Source organism: Hemicordylus capensis, chromosome 3, assembly GCF_027244095.1.
Source record: "Hemicordylus capensis ecotype Gifberg chromosome 3, rHemCap1.1.pri, whole genome shotgun sequence".
NCBI classification, from domain to species: Eukaryota; Metazoa; Chordata; class Lepidosauria; order Squamata; family Cordylidae; genus Hemicordylus; species Hemicordylus capensis.
The window spans coordinates 261,084,970-261,101,591 of record NC_069659.1 but is presented as its reverse complement, the minus strand read 5'-3'; the positions used below and the strand labels follow the sequence as shown (position 1 = coordinate 261,101,591).

Below are 16,622 nucleotides of genomic sequence, written 5' to 3'. Positions count from 1 at the left end.
TAACAGAATGAGCACTGAGAGACAATGTTATACATTATCAAGAACAAATGAGCAAGCTAAAAACAGCATGATGTCTAATTTAGAAGGGTCGTTTTTTAATTTCTGATTAGTGAAAAATAATGTGCAATCTATTTTTTAAAAACTGTATTAACTGTCTAGGTATTATCCCAGTTCTAAAAACATGTATCAGGAGGAAGCAAATTCTGTCATAATTAATTGCAGTTTCATATGCTCTAAAACACGGTATAAATTAAATAACTGGAGGAAGCCCTCTGTCAGTTCCATTTGTACTGGTAGGAATACTATTTTGAAGGTAAAACCTTAGGCAGGTAAACAACGTGATTTTCTCATCATGGCAGAGTTTCCTATAGTGGACATATTCATTCCTGCTCTTACAGAACCCAGGGTATTTATGATCCTATACAGCTCAAAATATAGTGGCTGTTTCCTAATCATGTATTGGGGTGGCACCAGCTACAATTGTACAAAAGGGACAATTCAAAAGCTGGAATGTGCAATTTATTATTAAAGTTGAGGCAAGGAACTGAGGATGTGTTAGAGACACTTGAGAGCAATATTTTAGACCTGAAGCCCTTCGAGTATTATACTTTCATTAACCTCTTCCTAACCAAAATGGGCTGGAATGAATATTTTATAAATAACTAGGAGGTGAGGCCCATCCTTGACTAGGCAAAGTCATTTTCATAGATTACACTTATACAAAAGTTCAAGAAATTAAATATAAGTAATATAATTTTGCTAATTAATTTTATGTATACATGTGTACACATACATTTAAATGTTACAGTTACGAGACGGTTTACTCCAGTCACTCGCTCACATTTACACTAAGTCACTCAGAAGCAGTCTTACTGAAATTATTGGGACACATTTACTTGTCCCATTAATTTCAATAGGAATATTCAGCGCTAATTTTCTGAAGTTTGTCAGACTGAGGGGAGGCATACGCTGAACTTCAACATGCAGCCAGCTAATCAGGAGCAGAGGAGCAGGATCTTCACCCCTGTCCCTCCTTTTCTGCAGCCAACATATTACTAAAGATATATTGGCTTCAGATGGAGAGGCCATGGAAGACTGAGAACTTCCTGAGAGCTCTTCAAGTATCTAGGGGTACTAATACCCTCTGTTGGGAACCCCTGTTCTAAGCAGTAAACTGTGTTTTGGAAAAAAGACCAAGAAACTAGCTTCTGAGCAATCCAAACCAGCCAGATTCACAAGTGCCACTGGACTATATCCAAGTGAGTCTTGTGTGTCAAATAATCTGGTCATGTTTGATGCCTTAGTTAATATCACTTTTGTACATAAAGAAATTGCTTTTTTGCTTTGTGTAGTAAGACAGGAAGCTATAAATCTCTTCTCTGCACTCTGTATACAGCTAGAAAAATATTAGAGATCATCTAAACCAGGGCTGCACATCTTCAGCCCTCTTGCAGATGTTGGATACAACTCCTATCATCCCTTACTATTTTTATTGATTGATTGATTGTTAAATTTATACCCCGCCTTTCATTAAGAAAATCCCAAGGGGGCTCACAATAAAATTTAAAAACAAGATTATAAAAAAGGCACATTGAAATATTGAGCTAAAAATATAAAAACAAATCTGATTTTTAAAAAATTAAATTAAAACGCAAGCATAAAAACTATTGGCCTTTGTGATGATGATCAGAACATAAGAACAGCCTTGCTGAATCAGGCTCAAGGCCCAACTAGTCCAGCATCCTGTTTCACACAGTGGCCTACCAGATGCCTCTGGGAAGCCCACAGGCAGGGGGTGAGGGCTTGCCCCTTCTCCTGCCATTGCTCCCCTGCAACTGGTATTTAGTGGCATCTTGCCTCTAAGGCTGGAGCTGGCCTATAGCCACCAGACTAGTAGCCATTGATAGACCGGTCCTCCATGACTTTGTCTATAAGAACATAACAGGATGGGAGTTGTAGTCCAAAACCAGCTGGAGAGCTGAAGTTGTGTAGCCCTGATCTAAACAAATGTTCTTCATTGCAGGGCCTTGTAGCCAGTGACGGCTCCCATTGAAACCAAGTGTGGCTCCCTGATTATTTATGGTTATTTATTAGGCCTTTGTGAAGCTTTGGCTGAAGCCAAGTACTCATTCTGCACAGCCCCCTTGAAACTGTGCTGAGGTGACCATTTCCCCCATGTAGTGCTGTACTTTGCCCAGTGTCAGTGGGTCTCCTTTAAGGAAAACGGAGCCTTCCTAAGTCCCAGCACCTTCTTGGAAAGCACGTGGAAGGAACACTAGAGTTCTACAGGAAAAGCTCTGGGAAAGATGGCAATCCCCAGAGCTCTGTGCACACCTTCCAAGATGGAGCTGGGGCTGGAGAGGAGGGGAGAGCTGATCTTGTGGTATCAAGCATGACTTGTCCCCTTAGCTAAGCAGGGTCTGCCCTGGTTGCATTTGAATGGGAGTCCACATGTGAGCACTGTAAGATATTTTGGGGGATGGAGCTGCTCTGGGAAGAGCAGAAGGTTTCAAGTTCCCTCCCTGGCTTCTCCAAGATAGGGCTGCTAGAGATTCTGGCCTGCAACCTTGGAGAAGCCACTGCCAGGGCTGCTCAATTTTGGCACTCCTGCAGATGTTGGCCTACAATTTCCATAATCCCTGTCTATTGGCCACTGTGCTGGGGATCATGGGAGCTGTAGTCCAAAAACAGATGGAAGGCCTAAGTTGAGCAGGCCTGGAGACAATACTGAGCTAAATAGACCAATGGTCTGACTCAGTATACAGCAGCTTCCTATGTTCCTATGACAGGATTCTGTTTCTTTTACAGGGCCTCCCCAGTCCTGAGAAGAGTGCAGCACTATATGGAAGTCAGTGCAGTAGGAAATGGCTCTTGCATTGAAAGGTTTTTGTTTTGTTTTGTTTTGCCAAAGTGCCCCCCACTTGAAAAATATAGTGAAGGTTGTTTGTTTAAATCAGAGTTGTATGAATTAATATATACTAGCTGATCCGGTGCAGAGCATCTGCGCCCCTAGTTCTCCTTATATCTCCTCCCCATCTTCATTCCCCCCTCCCTTCAGCCCCAGTCCATTCTCTCTCCCCCACCCACCGCCCACTTCAGCTCCAGTCCGTTCTCCCCCTCCCGTTCTGCTTTCCCTCGCTGGCTGGCGCTCTCCCTCCCCGCTCGCCAGCAGCGTTTTCCCTCACTGGCCGACCTGGCCAGCGCTTTCCTTCCCCGCCCGCCAGCAGCACCATTTTCTCCCCTGTCCCCGTTACTATCCAGGCAACTGCTTGGAAACTCTCGCGATAGCTGCCACACATGGGATTAGCGATGGGTACGCCTTGGAGATAGATAGATAGATAGATAGCTGTCTTATATAGAATCAGACCATCAATCCATCAAGCTTCGTATTATCAGCATTGTCTCGCATAAATTCTTCAGGATTTCAGCAGATTTTTCCCAGTCCTATAAGAAAGAATGCCAGGAACTGGGATCTTCTGCGTGCAGAGCAGATCTTTGTGATCTGGGACTTCCACTATACCTACTGAGCTATAGCCCCTCCTGATAGTCTTGCTTGTTTGGGCCTTTCAGAGGGTTTCTGGAATCTTGCTTTTTTGTATTAGGCTTCTGAGGTTTTTGGTTTTTTGTTAGTCAAGCTACAAAATATTACTGTACAGTTTGTCACTGTGTTTACTACAGTTTATATGCTATAATCTATGTAGACAACTTTAAGTGAGTCTAATGTCAGAAACATCTTCCTTGAAGTGGCAGCAAAACTAGAGCCTTCAGGCAAAATGAGTTTTGTTTGAAAATCTCTGTGTCCTAGTTGTTCATTAGGGATTGGTATGTTTCAACAGTTAATTTGGCTTCTACGCTTATTTGTCCCAAGGGGTAGAGAGAGAGAACATATTGAATCTTCAAAGTGTGCCTTGACATGCTAACTAATGATGGTCCTCAGGATGTTTAGTCAGAACAGTCAAATACATTTGGGCTAGGGCTGCAGCCATAGAAGAAAGGGTGAAATTTGCTCAAAGGCCCCAAGTCTAGAATTCTGTTGCATCTCCAGCATCGGGGAGTTAGCTTTGGGGTATATGTGATGTTTGTTCCCTCTGCTCCCTCATACTTGCTTTACTTGTGCTCTGTCACCACACCTAAAGATCATCATGAGCTAGTTCTTCAAAATGAGTGTAAACAGACAGAAAATGGATCAAGTTGCATATCTTTGCAATGAGCAAATGATCAGATGTGCATTTTCAGGGCAGACTTGGCTGGAGCTTTTGAATCAGGTTTGGATAAATACAATAAACTTCTGAACCTTCAGTACGCATGTATAGAGATACTGATTCTGTGCATGACCCTGACAACTGACACCAGAGGAGATAATCCCAGCATCAGCATTATATGGAGCTTGAGCTCCATAGCTTTCCACCTGTTCAGTGGGCCAGCTTTGGAGAATTTTGCCATACTAATGTTTTATTTTTTTCCTGATCATTCACAAGTTGAAAGCTGCATTATTTTCAGTATATTCTGAAATATATGCTGAATATTTGCTGAATACAGATATTCTCTGTATTGAACCCATTGTTTTTACAGAAGGTTCGATACAGAGATTTCCCCATTCCCCCAATTGTCTGCATAAATAAAATGCATACTAGATCCTAGCTGATGGATATAAGTACTGTAAATAAGCAAATTAGCAGTTTCCCATATTGCAGAATGGGTGTGTCCATATTCTTTTTTCAGCAGTGGCTTCACAGAAGTTATATATTCTAGCCTTGGTTTTCTAGTTGTGAAGTGATAAACTTTAACATTGCAGCTGAGGAAAATGACAAGTGTGTGTGTGTGTGTGTGTGTGTGTGTGTGCTTGTTTTCTTCACAAAGTGTTATTCAGGGAGCAGTACAGAAAGAAAAATCTCAAGAAATGTACTGCTAATTAATATTTACAAATTCTAATTAGCAGTATGTTTCTATGTTTCTTGATATTTCTCTTTCTATACTTTTCAGCAGTAATCTATTATTGTGCATAGAGCATGTCATAAAGAAAATGTCAGTTTTAAAAATGAAAAAAATAAGATTCTGGCATCAAACACATCTAATCCCTTCTTAGTGTTTGTGATTGCTTTGAAACAATGAGGAAGACTGTAGAAACCTTAATTTCTTCTGTGGTTTTAAACAGATGTAAGTTCCTAGGGGTGAGTATGTGCTGAAAAGAAAAATCGGAACAGAAGTTGAAAAGAAAAAGTAACGTTTGACTAGCCAAAAGCAGATTTTGGTTAATTTAACTTTACTGTAGAAAAGCTCTTATCTACGAACTTGCAGTTAGTTTTTACAGTGTAATGGATGTCTGTTTGCATGTTTTGGTTATCAGAATGTCCATACTCCAGAGCTGAATAATCAAATCACATTTCCTGTTAAGGTTTGTTTCATGTGTGACTTGCAGGTTCACAATTAGATTATGCTAATATGTTGTGATTTTTATAGCTGGCTATCAGCCTATTTGGTTAAATATTTTATAGAATAGTCAGCCTGTTGCATTCCAAAATAGCCACTCTGGTGTTTTTTTAAAATGTTCTTAAACATCTGTTGATCATACAAGCCCTTATGTGCTATGTATAACTTAAGGTGATGTATAACCAGGGTATCTATCATTTGCCTGTGAAAGCACTTGGGTATACGGGCTAGCTTATTGTAATAATAGAGAAGAATGCAAATAAGAATCTTAAAAGCCTCTATCAAATCAACCATAGCATCTCCTCTGTTTTGTGCCATTAGTGCCCTGATTGGTTTATACAGCATCAACATGAGCTAAACGATTTGCTTTTCATGTTGCAACCAGGGAGGAGTTCGCTTGTAACAATACAGAAGGTGGTTAAAGAGCAATAAAACATGCCCTGCCTGAGACCTGTTATTTGCTTTTACAACTGTATGCTGATAGCATACCTATTAGCATATACATATGAAAGGCCCAGAGCGGTTGGACATTTACAACATCCTGCTATTTGGCCACTATAGGGCATCTGTTAGCACAACTTTCTGCAGGGTTCTTTAAAAGAGCAACGGAAATCTTGGGCATCATGAGGCATTGGAGCAGCTGGACAGTCATGTTAGAATAAGATACCTGCAGAGTCTTACAAGGCTATGATTGCAGAGAAGCTAGCAGAATTGGAATTGTAAAACAATTCAGAATGTGGGGGGCACAGGGAGTTGGTACAGAGGAACCTGCAAACTAATTTACAAAGATCCTTTTTGAGGGGCATGCAGAATGTGAAATAGCCAATCACCATGGCATCTGTTAAAGTCTATGAATGGGATTATTGGTAATGGTGACCTATTCAGAATTAAAGCGCATTTAGAAATAAAGTGGCCATATTAAGTAGCCACCATTTTGGAAGACAAATGTGAACTACTCTTACATTGCTTGTATTGTTGTTTTTTTAAAATGAGAAACAGCCTTTGGTTTTCCCTCTAGAATCTGTATTTCCCCTTCCAAAAAGGCTTATTCTGTATGCTAATTTTACTCTAATATTCAGAGATGACAGTGTGGGTGGTTTTGATAATACTAATACTTATTTCTGAGTACAGATTATTTCTAGTTAAGATTGCAATTGTCTGAAAAATTCTGATAGTTCTTCAGACTATTTTTTCAGAAATTTTGTTTGATGTTTGTTTCTGAGAATAGTGCACAATTTCCACTATGTCACAAACTACCTATTATCTCAACCCACTTCAGACATTGTTGTACATGCATTCGGATGTCTGTACACATGTACATAATTCTATGTGAATGACTGTAAATGCATTCATTTGAAAAGTGAACTGAGTACACACCTTCTCAAATGCAGGATACAGATAGGAAGTGTACTGCTGTGCATGCGTTCATCATAATGAGTGAATAACTGTGTGTGAGTAACATTCTGTACATGTGTACACTGTATACAAATTGTACATATGTAATATGTGAATCTTTTTCTACCTCATTGTACCTTCATGTGTTTGTACTTGATCTGTAGGTAATGCTGCATTATTTCCTAAGAATGTAATAGCAGTTTTTATTTACAGTAAATCATACACAGAATTTCTTGTCTAGCATTTTCCAATGTTTTTATCCTGTTCTGGAATCTAATACAAGGTAAGTAGTTGTGTAAGATCTATCCCCTCTCCCCCTTAGCCATTTAAAAAGAATTTCTATAACTCATTTTGAATAGTTATGGGAGGGCATATCTTACCCATCAGTACATGCAACAGAAGAGCAGCCCTGCTGGATCAAGCCCAAGACCTATCTAGTCCATCATCTACTGGCCCACCAGACCTATCTAGGCTAGCATCACAATGCCCCACTAGATGCCTCTGAGAATCACATAGGAAAGAGGTGAGGGCATGCCCTCTCTCCTGCTGTTGCTCCCCTGCAACTGGTATTTAGAAGTATCTTGCCTCTGAGGCTGGAGGTGGCTTATAGCCATCAGACTCAATCAGCCATGTTATCTCTGCCTCCATGTTGTGCCTGCCTACTGCCTCCTCCTGTTGTTCCCTGCTGCTCTTGCAACGGTAGCATCAAACTCAAAGAACAAAAGAAAAGCCCCAGATCTTTTAAAATATGAATATTAATGGCAGGAACCAATAAGCATGCTCACCTTTGTTTTTGCAAAGTTGGAGGTCCTAGGACTACCCTATGAACCAATCAGAGAAAGACTAGGCTGATTGACTCCTCTGGCAGCCAATCAGAGTGTTCATAGGGGGAAAATCTTTTTCTTATAGATACTCAGAAGAAATTAATCACCACTTTGGTTAGAGGTCAGGCAGGCAGGCAGGCTGGCTATTGATAAGTCTGATCTTTTGCCAGCTTCTTTGTGTTTGTTTGTTTGTTAGTTTGTAGGGGAGGAATGCAACTTCTGCTTTCTCTCCCTTGCTTTCTGATCTGATCTGTACGCAAAGCATTGTGGTCCATTTGCAAAATGACATGCCATAAAACACTGGAAGGAACAGAAACTGTAAGACTGGACTAATGAGATTAGAAATGCATAAGGAACCAGAAATATATTTTAGGGCATATGCATGGACCTCTGAATCTAAACTGCTAACCAGGATTTTCTCTCTGGATTGTGGAAAGTATCTGTAACGTTTAATATGTCCGTTGGGGTTATGGTTCATTGGGCAAGGATTAACGAAACAGTCTCTATAAAAAACATATTTTGTGTGCTAGGATGGATACCCAGGCTAAGTGATGGGCACCCAAGGTGGGCAGAGAGTGGCACCTAGCTGTTCAGAAGGCATGGAGTCGGGAGAGGGTGTCCCCCATGCATCTTTGCTTCCCATTATGTCCTCTAAGTTACAGGAGATGGTTCCTAGCCGCAGCAAGCATAATTGAAAAACTTGTGATTTTTCTGTTATGTATGCATTTTTGAAATAGTCAGACAGAGCTGCCCTTGTAACTTCAGAATGCATATGCTCTCCACCTTTGTAGCTGGTCTCTGCTTTACCTGTGGCTTATATAGATCTATTTGCTTTTACATGTATAGCTTGTGCTCCCTCCAAGAAGCCCAGAGTGTTGCACATGGTTACATTTATGCTCCCTGCTGCCTTATGAGGAAGGTTATGCTGAGAGATAAGTGACTGTCCAGAGTCACCGAATGAGTTTCATGGCTCAATGGGGATTTGAACTTGGATTTCCCCAGTCTAGTCCAGCACACTAACCTCTGTACCACTCTGGCTCAGAGTTCCAGCTTCTTGTTGTTGTTTATTATTATTAGTATTCATTTTGTAAATAATCGGGCAGGCAGGTCTGCCCTGGTGACTTCAGAATGCATTTAGAAGCAGCCTTTTGCTGCTGATCTCTGCTTTACTTCTGGCTTGTACAGTTCTTCTCCTCTATGTGTGTGTGTGTTTTGATCCTGCCGTGTTAGATATGAATCTACACACTACTGTAGTCCTGTTAAGCACCATAAAGCAACTGGTGTCTTCCATATTTATCTGTAGCTCTGCTGATAAACAATTAAGATTTGTGTATGTGTTTGTATTTTGACCCCACTTACAACATAGGAACATAAGAACAGCCCTGCTGGATCAGGCCCAAGGCCCATCTAGTCCAGCGTCCTGTTTTGCACAGTGGCCCACCAGATGCCGCCGGAAGCCACAGGCAGGAGTCGAGGGTGTGCCCCCTCTCCTGCCACTCCTCCCCTGCAGCTGGTACTCAGAGGCATCCTGCCTTTGAGGCTGGAGGTGGCCAACAGCCCTCCGAAACATAGGAACATAGGAAGCTGCCATACACTGAGTCAGACCATTGGTCTACAGGGGCGTAACAAGGCTGGAGTGGGCCCAGAGACAAAATTTTAAAATGGGCCCCTCGCTGATACAAACACACACACACTTCACAATATATAGTCATGTGACTTGCCTCTGGGGGGGCCCTCGAGGCGTGGGGGCCCCCAGGCAGCTGCCTCCCCTTGCCTAATATGAGTTACGCCCCTATCTAGTTCAGTATTGTCTTCACAGACTGGCAGTGGCTTCTCCAAGGTTGCAGGCAGGAATCTCCTTAAGCCCTATCTTGGAGAAGCCAGGGAGGGAATGTGAAACCTTCTGCTCTTCCCAGAGCGGTTCCATCCCCTGAGGGGAGTATCTTACAGTGCTCACACTTCTAGTCTCCCTTTCATATGCAACCAGGGTGGACCCTGCTTAGCTAAGGGGACAAGTCATGCTTCCTACCACAAGACCAGCTCCTGTGTTAGCTACACTTTGCCAGTTATTGCTAAGGCACTTTCCTGGTCCTGGCTCTGCCTCCAAAGCTGCCCACAATTGGCTTTGCCTCCTGCACCACCCACAGTTGTCTCCACCTCTCACTAGCTGTGGCTCCGCCCATCAACCTGCCCTGCCTAGTGCCCCCCCCCCCCAGTCCCAGGAACCACCAGCTGCCACTGGTTAGAAGGTAAGAGCCAGTTTCCCCCCTAGATTTATCCCAAACATAAAAGGTTGTATTTACAATCTGGCTGAGGCTGGTTGTGGCTAGGGATGTGAACAGAACTGGTTCGGAGGCCCTTCATGGGCCTCCGAACAGTTCAAAGAATGGGCGGTTCTGCCGGTTCAGCGGCAGGGGTTGTCTAGCCTTAAGAGCGGGGGAGGGTGCACTTACCCTCCCCCCCCGCTTTCCCCCTGCCAGCATCCTTTTTTAAAAAGCCCATTGAGGCAGCAGCATACCTCCCTCCTGCCATGTTGCCCCCATTTTCTGGATATGACCGGAAGTCTCCAACGTTCCACATGCGCCCGCAGAAGTCAGAGACTTCTGGTCATATCTGGAAAACGGGGGCACGGGCCGGCAGGGAGGTATGCTGCCACCCTGGTGGGCTTTAAAAAGAGGATAGCACTAGAGGATAATATCTCAGTATTGTTACCCCAAAATAAATGAGCACAGAATACGTTCTGTAGTGACATTGTAGGATCTTAGTAATGGATCTTAGTAATACTTCACAGCTTTTAAAAAGAAATACAGCTGACTAAATTACTCACTTTGCTTCCAGTTGCAGGGCATTGGATAAGTAATTATTAAAATGAGGCAAAGAATCACTTCCTTTTGGTTTAGTCTCAAGTTAATTGTTTACCAACAGATGCTCTTTATATACAAAGTATAATGATGATTTCACGCTGGAAGTGTTGTATTGGATTTGATTGGCTTTTATAGATGATAATTAGTGGCTTCAAAGGCAAACAGTTAACTATCCATCAGTATGAAACAAAGGCCAGTGTAATATGATTACCGGATTATATTGCCCATAAAAATGTTGTGATTAAGGCAGCTCAGTATAGTAGTAATGGTAAATACATTTATTTCCAGGGCTGTTCGCACTAATTAAATAATGGCTGAATTGCAAAGATTCATATAGGTGTCTTTGGGCTAAACACAGGCAAATAGGCAAAGCTTCTCTGAGCTGTAGTCTGCACAGATAAGCTTCCCCCTCCTTCACTTCTATCCAACAATCAGATCCCCATTACTGTGCTATCAAGCTCAAAGATCAGAGGGCTAATTGGTGAACTTTTAATCAGTTGGTGGCAGTTAATAAATGATAAACCCTGAGGCTACTACTTTTATGCTTTGAATTAGAACAATAGGAATAGAGGGCCAATAATGTTGGACAGGGAGTTATATATCCTTGTTAAAGCTGAATGGTGTTTTCAAATTGTAATTGGCTGCATTTGATGTTTGCTTGCCCATTAATACATCTAGTTTAAGGACCAAACTAGACAAGATGATAAAAGTAAAAACAATGTATTCATGCATCTAATGAGACAAATGCCAGTTTTGGGAGTGGGGAGTGATGCCACAGTACTGATTTCAGTGATGTGGAGAACCCACAGCTACTATTTGCAAACACTTTAAAAAGATGGAGATACATCTCTGCTGTCTCTTCTGGTTAACTCTTAGAATTAGCTTTTAACCCATGCTGCCTGGCTCATCATATATTATTGTTTCCTAAGTGTGTTTCTGGGGGTATCCTGTGGGCTTTAACATATGCAGAGGGTAGACAATGATTTCCAGTTCCTCCCAAGACATTTTTAGGTGTCAACCTTGCACATGGGAAAATATCAACATTGAGAGGGATCAGCATCAAAGTTTCAGTCCCTGGGGTTTACCCAGTCCTAAATATTTACATTTTCTAATGTGAATGACCATATAGCTCAGTGGAAGAGTACATGCTTTGCATGTACAAGGACTTTAATTCAATCCCTGTCATCTTCCATTAAAGAATTGCAAGTGGTAGTGCTTGAAAAGATATCTTCCTGAGACTCTAAAGAACTGCTACCAGTGAAAATAGACCATACTGGGCTAGATGGATTGTGATTTAATATAAGACAATCCCTGTTATTATTTATTGTGCTTTCAACTAAAAGTTAGTAAGTTTCTCTGAACCCAATAATCATTGGGTTCATAATCCCTCCCTCCCTCCCTCTCTCTCTCTCTCTCTCTCTCTCTCTCACGCACGCACACACACACACACAACACCACCCACTGGGTGGTATGCTATTCTGGGTTGAATAGGAACAGTTGCTCTCTTCCTGCTAAATAGAAGAGAATCACCACTTTGAAAGGTATTTCTTTTATTTATTTATTTGCCCAGTGCAAAAAGTATATGCTTACAGCTGAACAGGTTTCCATTCAAAGTAATGCTTTTTATTAAACATCCCAGGACAAGTTCATCTTTATTGCACCAACATATTACAAAACTACACATTCAACCACAAGAGGAGGGTCTGGGATGCGAAAGGCATTTGTCCTGCTTAAAGCTACAAAATGGCTTAGAACCAATCTGATATTTGCCCTTGTAAAACCACTTAATACTTTGGGATATATAGCTGTCATAATCTTGATTTGTTTTTTTACATTTTTTGTTTGTTTTATGTACAACCAAAGGGCTCTGGTCGCCAGGAGTCGACACCGACTCGACGGCACACTTCACCTTTATAGAAAAAATTCTAGGCACATTCTTAATCACTGAGTCCTGAACATATTTTAGAACTGAAACCTGGTTAATACAGCTGTATATGAGAAATGTAGCTGAAGCTAGATACTACTTAAAGTAAAATGTTCCATCAAGTCAATTTCGACTCCTGGCGCCCACAGAGCCCTGTGGTTTTCTTCGGTAGAATACAGGAGGGGTTTACCATTGCGTCCTCCCGCGCAGTATGAGATTATGCCTTTCAGCATCTTCCTATATTGCTGCTGCCGGATATAGTACCAGCGAGGATTCAAACCGACAACCTTCTGCTAGTTAGTCAAGCACTTCCCCACTGTGCCACTCAAGGTGACAGATACTACTTACTGATCTTGATATCTACTAGTTATTTCCGCCCTTGATTAAACAGTGCATAGCTACTTGGGATGTGTATACATTTTTCTTTCAGCTGTAAATAATGAAATGAAAATGGGGATGGAGCCATACATAGCTTAGTGGCAGGATATATGCTTTGCATGCAGAAGATCCTAGGTTCAATCTCTGGCATCTCCTGGAAGAGACAATACTGAGCTGGATGGAGCAATTGTCTGACTTTCCATGTTTCTATGTTTTCTGTGTTCTGTGGCCGCTTAACTACATAATGTGAATTGATTGATTGATTAAATAGATTAAATCTGCATAAGTGCTAGAAAAAGAGAAACCAAAAGAGACATCCCCTTCTGCGTGAAGGAGAGGCAATGCCTCTTTTAAGCTTGTGTCTGTTTCCTGCCGTTTATAGAAGTACTTTTTTGTTTTTGTTTTTTATGGATGTTTGGATGTTGCCCTATTCAATTGGTGGTCCCTTTCTAGTCTATTAAAATAACTTTCTGACTTGAAAAGGGGCATTTAGAATGTTCAGAGATTGGAACAAAACACCCTTCAAATGAAGAGCCTGTTCTGCGCTTAGAACGGAATGGCCCCATTCCAAGTCAGAATGTTCCAAGTGCCATTTTGGACACTCTTCGAGCATCTGTGCATGCATGGTAGACATTTGCTGCCACCATGCAAATGACTGCCACGCATGTGCAGAGTCCAGAAGAGTGCCATTTTGGAGTCTGAAATGGCACTCAGAACATTCCGACTCAGAACAGGGACATTCTGCCAAAACAACCAGCTTGACTGTTTGTTCTGACGGAACATTCCGGGTATTTGTGTTCCATTCCAAACTCAGCACGGAACACATATATTGTTCTACACACCTCCCTAGTCTGTTTCCTCTACCTCCAACCTTGCTTTAACGTGGTACTCTTCATCTCCTTTAAATGACTGGACATTCCTCCTACAGTTGCTGCAGCCTTTGCTGTGTCTTTTGGATCAGTTGTCATTGATAGACTTACTCTTATACCTTAAGGACCCAATATTGCATTTCTACGGTATGAAGTAGCTCTGTTCTACCACAGTGTCAAAACTATGTCTAGTGTTGCTGTCCAGCTTTTCACTGTTTTTCGTTCTGCCTTGGAACTGTATGCTACTTTTATTAACTGGTGTCCTTTTGCTGTTCTGTGGTACAGCCGTACTCATTAAAAATTACCCTCTTGGGTGGCCCAGTTTTCTGTCCCATATAGCAATACTGACCTCCTGCATTCTTGCTGTTCTTGAGCGTAACCTAGCTCACTTCTTTTTGCTGCAAGTCTCTGTTGTATACCTACCTACCACCTTTCTTGCCCCATTTCCTTTCCTGTCACTTTTGGCCTTTCCTTACTATAAAAAAAATTGGTAAATGAGAAGGAAGTTAAGAAAGCATTGTGAAGTAGATGAAAGGAGAGGAGGGCATTGTCTCCGAACATGAACAAAGAGAGCTTAATAGGTAAATGTTTTGAGCATAAAAAAACATAAAAAGGAAATAGACGGTTATGATTTAACGTTATTTGGGATGGGATTATAAGAAAGAGCACTGTGAAAGGAGGAGAGTTCTGAAGTAACATTAAAGAAAATTACTAAGACCAAAGTAAATATATCAGAAGCCTATTGGTGTAGCTCAGTATTTGACAATAACAAAGCATTTCCTTGTGTTCTGTGTAGGAGCAGAGTGTTAGGAACCTATATTCAGACATAATGGCTGACATCCAGACTGAAGAAGCGCCAGTGCAAGTTAGGTGCTCTCAATGAGTTCCTGAATGCAGCATCAGCACTCACATGGGGGGGAATTTCCATGATCTCCATTTCTCCAGAAAGTTCTCTGTGCCGCATGAAAAAAATGTCCCTGGGGCTACATGACTTTCAGGGACATATTTTAGAATGGCACAAAGTGGTTCTGTGGGAAGGGTAGATTTTCGAGATTCAGCCCTGCTCCCCAATGCACAAACGCTGCTGTTGAGTTATATGATGCCATTGGGAGTGCCTGTCATGTGTCAACTGTGCTTCCTTAGTCTGAATGTCGGCCAGTATTTATATTGTGATAGAATGTTTGCTGGTGTTTTCTTGATAGATGTTTTTTTGTTTGTTTTTTTAATTTAGCATAGCTGTTTTTGCCATTGTAGTCTGGGAAGAAGTTTATGATAAGATGGTTTCATCTATGATAGAAGAATGTAAATATACAGAACTTCTGCTGGTAGCTATTAAAAGCCACAAAGCCCCCTTACAGCCACTGTTCCCTCTAAGGCATGCACACGTCCGCTCGCTCACAAGTTTTTGGATGTTCGCTCAGTTCATCTTGGATCCTGCTCAGATTGAATCAGAAAGGCACCATTCTGAATGCAGTTGTGCCTTGATACTCCTGCCCAGAATAAAACTCATTCCGCACAGAGATGGAAAAAAATTAGAGGGATCACTGCTTACAGCCTGTTAATTATTATTTTAGTTATTATCTGAAGAACCAGGAGTACAAACAGACATATCCAAAGTAGCCAAATTGGGATGTAGTGGAGCTGTGTCCAACTCAGAGAGGATGCTTGACACTCAGCCAGAGTGTTGCAAAGCATGCATGTTGGGGAGGGAGGAAATAAGAACATAAGAGTCTTGCTGGATCAGGCCCAAGGCCTGTCTAGTTCAACATCCTGTTTCCCACAGTGGCCCACCAGATGCCTCTGGGAAGCCCTCAAGCAGGAGATGAAGCCATGGTCCCTCTCCTACTGTTGCTCCTCTGCAACTGGTAGTCAGAAGTGTCCTGCCTCTGAACCTGGAGATAGCCTGTTGAGTAGTGGATCTATGGGGTTGTACCGTAGAAAGAGGAGGATAGGCTGGAACAAATAGAGACATAGACTGTGAGACTTCTCTGGGCCTAGAAAGTGGTCTGAAAATTCATCATGTAACTCATTCTTGTAAATTCAGCCTATATAGGAACTTCATATATCTTGCTCTGAGTTCTTTCAAGGAAAAATAGTTCAAATTTCTGTATAAATGGAGGAATAGTATCTATAAGTGAGAATTTGAAACAAATGGTATGTTTATATTTATATAAAATCACATATTCCTCGTTTCCCCAAATATCATAATGGTGGGCACATTCCTGAGTTTCCTCAGGTTGTTCGGTGGGTATGTAGGAGATATATTAAAATATTTTTTAATTTCAGCAAAGAGCTGTCCCTTATGCTATGCCGGTTCTTTGAACTGACCTTTACCTCATTCTGACAGAACAGGACAAGACTCTGAGTGACAATGTCCCACAATGCAATTACTGTGCGTCAGATGAGCTGGTCCTTTACAAATCACCTCGAACTTTACACATCTGCTGGCTGTCAGCATCTGCCAGGTTCATTCACCCGAAAATAATGAAAAAAACTCTCATTATTGTGCCATAACAGGTAAAGTGTTAGGACAATTATTGGACATCCTGAGTGACCTTGTGCAGTCTTAGCCAACTGCCCTTGCCAACGTTTTTTGGGTCAGTCTATGGGTGTGTAAAATACAAAGCCTCCCCCTCCCACTTTTAGTTGACATAAAGGTTATGACACCAGTAGGGGGAGAGAAATCAAGGGATCATGTCAAAGCCATCCTTACTTTCCAAATTGCTGCTGTTATTCCTTTTGAAATAAAGATAGCATAAAGAAAATATTCAAATTCATCAGCTGAGTCATTTGCATAGCTGAAGACTGAATATCTGAAGACTGGATATATGTTTACATCAGCATTTTCTTCTTTCTGTTTATCTTCAGTTTATACCTATTTTCTTTTGGTCCTCGGCTATTGTTTGTACACTGTCTTTCACTACACTCATCATTAGTT

At 41.6% G+C, this 16,622-nt stretch overlaps 1 protein-coding gene across 9 annotated transcripts in view; it reads left to right on the top strand.

Moving 5' to 3' along the window:
- LHPP (phospholysine phosphohistidine inorganic pyrophosphate phosphatase) overlaps positions 1 to 16,622 on the top strand; it is a 302,212-nt gene that overhangs the window by 1,111 nt on the left and 284,479 nt on the right. For 7 of the 9 annotated variants that reach the window (XM_053306394.1, XM_053306396.1, XM_053306392.1 and 4 more), the window contains exon 2: positions 2,809 to 2,883. The exons of the other annotated variants lie outside the window; for them this stretch is intronic. In XM_053306394.1, coding sequence (XP_053162369.1) covers positions 2,809 to 2,883 — 75 coding nt within the window. The remainder of the gene's footprint in view (positions 1 to 2,808; positions 2,884 to 16,622) is intronic. 9 annotated transcript variants of the gene reach the window in all.